The sequence below is a fragment of the Chrysochloris asiatica genome, unplaced genomic scaffold (genome assembly GCF_000296735.1).
Source record: "Chrysochloris asiatica unplaced genomic scaffold, ChrAsi1.0 scaffold00246, whole genome shotgun sequence".
Classification (NCBI taxonomy): domain Eukaryota; kingdom Metazoa; phylum Chordata; class Mammalia; order Afrosoricida; family Chrysochloridae; genus Chrysochloris; species Chrysochloris asiatica.
In genome coordinates this window covers 312,034-316,591 of record NW_006408764.1, presented here as the reverse complement: position 1 = coordinate 316,591, position 4,558 = coordinate 312,034, and the positions used below count along the sequence as shown (strand labels likewise).

Sequence of the window (4,558 nt, the reverse complement as noted above, 5' to 3'; positions counted from 1 at the left end):
CTCCAACACCATAACTCAAAGGCATCAATTCTTCTACGGTCTTCTTTATACACTGTCCAGCTTTCACATGCATTCGAGGTTATTGAAAATACCACGGCTTAGGTGAGGTGCATCTTAATCTTCAAGCTGACATATTTGCTCTTCAACACTTTAAAAAGGTCTTGTGCAGCAGATACGTCTAATGCAACACGTTGTTTGATTTGTTAACTGCTGCTTCCATAAGTGTGATAGTTGATCCAAGAAGAATGAAGTCCTTGACAACTTCAATCTTTTCTCCACTGATAAAAGAGGATTTTTGTTTTCTTTACATCAAGATGAAGTCCATACTGAAGGCTGTGCTCTTTGACCTTCATCAGTAAATATTTTAAGTCTTCTTCACTTTTAGCAAACAAGGTTGTATCATCTGCATATCTCAGGTTGTTAATTAGTCATCCTCCAATCCTGATGCCACCTTTTTCTATATAGAACCCAGCTTCTCAGATGATATGCTCAGCATACAGATTGAAAAGTATGGTGAAAGAATACAACCCTGTCGCACACCTTTTTTAATTTTAAACCACTCAGTGTTCCCGTGTTCTGTTTGAACAACTGCCTCTTGGTCCAGGTACAGATTCCTCATGGGCACAATATTGTGTTCCAGAATACTCATCCTTCGCAATGTTGTCCATAGCTTGTCATGATCTACACAATTGAAAAGCCTTTGTGTAGTCAATAAAGCACAAATAAACAACTTTCTGACATTCTCTGCTTTCAGCCAAAATCCATCGGACATCAGCAATGATATCCCTCTTTCCATGGCCTCTTCTGAATCCAGCTCGAATCTCTGGAAGTTCTCTGTCAATGTATGCTTGCAGCCGTTTCTGCATTACCTTTAGTAAAACTTTACTCGCATGGTATATCAAAGATATTTCCGATGATTCCCATATTCCGTTGGGTCATCTCTCTTTAGAATAAGCACAAATACAGATCTCTTCCAATCAGTCGGCCAGATAGTTGTCTTCCAAATTTCTTGGCAGAGATGAGTGAGTGCCATTTCACTTTCTTGAAAGATTTCAAGTTTTATTCCATCAACACATGGTGCCTTGTTCTTTGCCAATTCTTTCAATGCACCTTGGACTTCTTCCTTCAGTATCATTGGCTCTTGATCATATGCTACCTCTCCAAATGGTTGAACATCAACCATTTCCTTTTGTACAGTGACTCTGTGTATTCCTTCCATCTTTTCTTAATGCTTTTTGCATCATTCAATAATTGGCCCAAAGAATCATTCAATAACAACAGTTGAGGCTTGAATTTTTTTTCTTCAGTTCCCCTAGCTTGAGAAATGCTGAGCATGTTCTTCCTTTTTGGTTTTCTGATTCCATACCTTTGCACATTTTCTTGTAATATTTGGCTTTATCTTCTCGAGATGATCTTTGAAATTTTCTGTTCAGCTCTTGCACCACCTCATTTCTTCCATTTGCTTTAGCATCTCTATGCTAGAGAGCAAGTTTCAGTGTCTTTTCTGACATCCACTTTGACCTTTTCCTTCTTTCTTGTCTTCTCAATGACTTTTGCTTTCTTCATGTATGATGTTCTTGATGTCATCCCACAACTCTTTGGTCTTCGGTGTTTAATGTATCAAATCTGTTCTTCACATGATCTCTAGATTCAGGTGGATATATTCAAGGTCATACTTTGGCTCTTGTGGACTTGTTTTCATTTTCTTCAGCTTCAGTTTCAATTAGCATATGAGTAATTGATGGTCTGTTCCACAATTTGCCCCAGGCCTTGTTTGGACTGATGATATATGGAGCTTTTCCATCATCTCTTTCCACAGATACAGTCAATTTGATTTCTATGTATTCCATCTAGCGAGGTACATGTGTATGTTGTTGTTGTTCTTGTTGTTGTTAGGTGCCATCGAGTCGGTACTGACCCATAGCAACCTTATGCACAGCAGAATGAAACACTGCCTGATCCAGGGACAACCTCACTACTGTTGCTAACCTGAGTCCATCAACGCTGCCACTTGGCCAATCCATCTCATTGGGGGGTCTTCCTCTTTTTCTCTGACCCTCCACCTTACCAAACATCATATCCTTCTCCAGTGACTGGTCTCTCCTGACAATATATCTGAAGTATGTGTGTATAGTATATGTGTATAGTCATCTTCAAATATTAGCTGACTGAATATGAAATACCACCAAAACTAGTACAGGTTTCCTCCCCAAAACAGAAAGCCCTTCACCACTGGGAAAGACCACTTTTTAGTAAGAGTAAAAATCTGAATGAGATCATAAATCCACTCTAAAAAACATGATTCTAAGATTTATAAAAGCACTATAGTACCCAAGCAGCAACTAGTCATTAAAATAGTTATTTTTTAGATTTTCTTATTGTCTGGATTTCTTAAGAAATATGACTATTAAATTAAGAAAAAAACTACAATTTCACAACAAAGAAAAATTAAACAAACAGCTCCCATTCAATTAGAAAATAAAATGATTATTCTTTTTTTAGTAAAGTACCTTTTCTTGAAAGACAACAGCAGTTTCCAGCCCGGGCATGATGTCCAGTAGGAGTCTACAAGCTGCAGTATTTAAAGGGGGCTCTCGGCTTGTCATTACATAAGCGTTCACCAACTGTACAGAGAAAGAGGAATACTTTTGATCTGACAGTCAACTTAATGAAATCTAATAAATCCTTAGTATATTACCACTGCTTAAAAGGTTATACGAGAAGATTGCATCTCACAATTACTAATTAAACATTTAATTATTGTAAATATTTATCATAACTTTTTCTGTACCTTAAAGCCAAATCCCCCCCCCCAAAACAACTCAGTCACCCTAAAATTAAAACTCCAATAAGAGTATCACAAAGATGTCATCCCCACCCTTGCATACACTTTTTCAGAAGAATTCAACAAGGCAAGATAAGCTCCATATTCCTGACAATTGTTAATTTAAAAACTCAAATTCTGTATTTATTTAATCATATAAAAATGCATCAAAATAAAACTTTCCTTATCTAATATCTGCTACAGTGTTATATTCTACAATTTGCACATAACACTGAATAAGACACAAAATGAAGCAATGAAATAGAGGAAACAGTTGTAAAAACAAGTATCATAAGCAGAGTGCATATGGAAGCCCCTAGGAGGAATTGGAGAAGGCTTTAGACAGGAAGGGATTCTAAGGACAAGAAGGAAATACCTGAGAGGAGTGTGAAAGAGACTAGAACAAAGAGTAAGAGTTGAAGCTGGAGGGAAGATCAAAAAATATAATAAATCTATTGACATGCCAAATTAAGGAATTTAAAATCCTGAGAACAATGGAAATCCATTCATGGATTTCAAGCAAAAGGGTGCCATGATCAGCTTTTATGTTTTAGAATGTTTTCTTGGATATAAAGTGAAGATTGGATTGGAGGGAGACAAAACAAGAGAAAGGGAAACCAGTTAAAAGGTGATTGTAGACCACCAAAAGAACAAACAAATAAATCTGTGTTGTAAGAAATCCAGTCAGAATGCTCCTTAGAAGCCATACTGGTCAGAGTCGGTCTCTCATACTTCGAACATATTGTCAGAAAGGACCAGTTCCTGGAGAAGAACATCATGCTTGGTAAAGTGGAAGGTCAGTGAGGAAGAGGAAGACCTACAAGGAGATGGACTGGGACAGTGGCAGAAGCAATGGGCTTAAGAGTATCAACAAATGTGAGGTTGGTGCAGGACCCAGGCAGTGTTTCATTCTGTTGTGCATAAGGTCACTATGAGTTTGTCCCAACTCAACAGCACCTAACAACAACAACAACAATAACAAAAATGAAATTTTCTAACAACCAGATTCAGCATTGGAGGTGCTCACTCATGTATGCCAGCAAATTTGGAAGACCTGAACAACCGACTGGAAGAGATCCACATTTGTGCCATTCCCAAGAAAGGTGATCAAACAGAATGTGGAAAGAACTGAACAATATCATTAGTATCACATGTAAGTGAGACTTTAAGATACTTCAAAAATGGTTGCAAGAGAACATAGACAAGGAACTGCTAGCAATTCAAGTCAGCAATTGAAGCTGAGAATACCACAAACATGCTTACATGTGCCTTATTGACTCTGCAAAGGTTTTCAATGTTACACTGACGGTTTGCAATCACTAAAATGAATATAATGATTAGTTGAGTGTAAAAACTGATGATCTGCTCTGTAAAACTACACTTAATTCACAATAAAAATTTGAAGAAAAAAAAAAATGCTATTCAGTAACCAGGTGAAAAATGGTACTGTCTAAGCTAAGGTCTAGCAACAAGAAGAGATTTGTGAAGTTTACTGAATGAGAAACTTCAAAGGAGTAAAGGATAACTTCTAGCTGGCTAAAATAGGATATCATTACTGAGCTAGAGAACAGGAGAAGCAGTTCTGGGCTCCAACAAGGAATTCATTTTAAACAAGTGGATTTCAAGGTGCCTATAGAGGAGCTCTGGTAGCGTAGTGGTTACGAATCGGGCTGCGAACCTTAAGGTCAGCGGTTCGAAACTACCAGCCGCTCCGGGGGAGAAAGATGAGGCTTT

The 4,558-nt window shown here is 37.7% G+C and overlaps 1 protein-coding gene across 2 annotated transcripts in view; it reads right to left on the bottom strand.

The window, feature by feature from the left end:
- VPRBP (Vpr (HIV-1) binding protein) overlaps nt 1-4,558 on the bottom strand; it is a 123,486-nt gene that overhangs the window by 61,509 nt on the left and 57,419 nt on the right. For both annotated transcript variants that reach the window (XM_006873556.1, XM_006873555.1), the window contains one exon: nt 2,511-2,624. In XM_006873556.1, the coding sequence (XP_006873618.1) occupies nt 2,511-2,624 (114 nt within the window). The remainder of the gene's footprint in view (nt 1-2,510; nt 2,625-4,558) is intronic.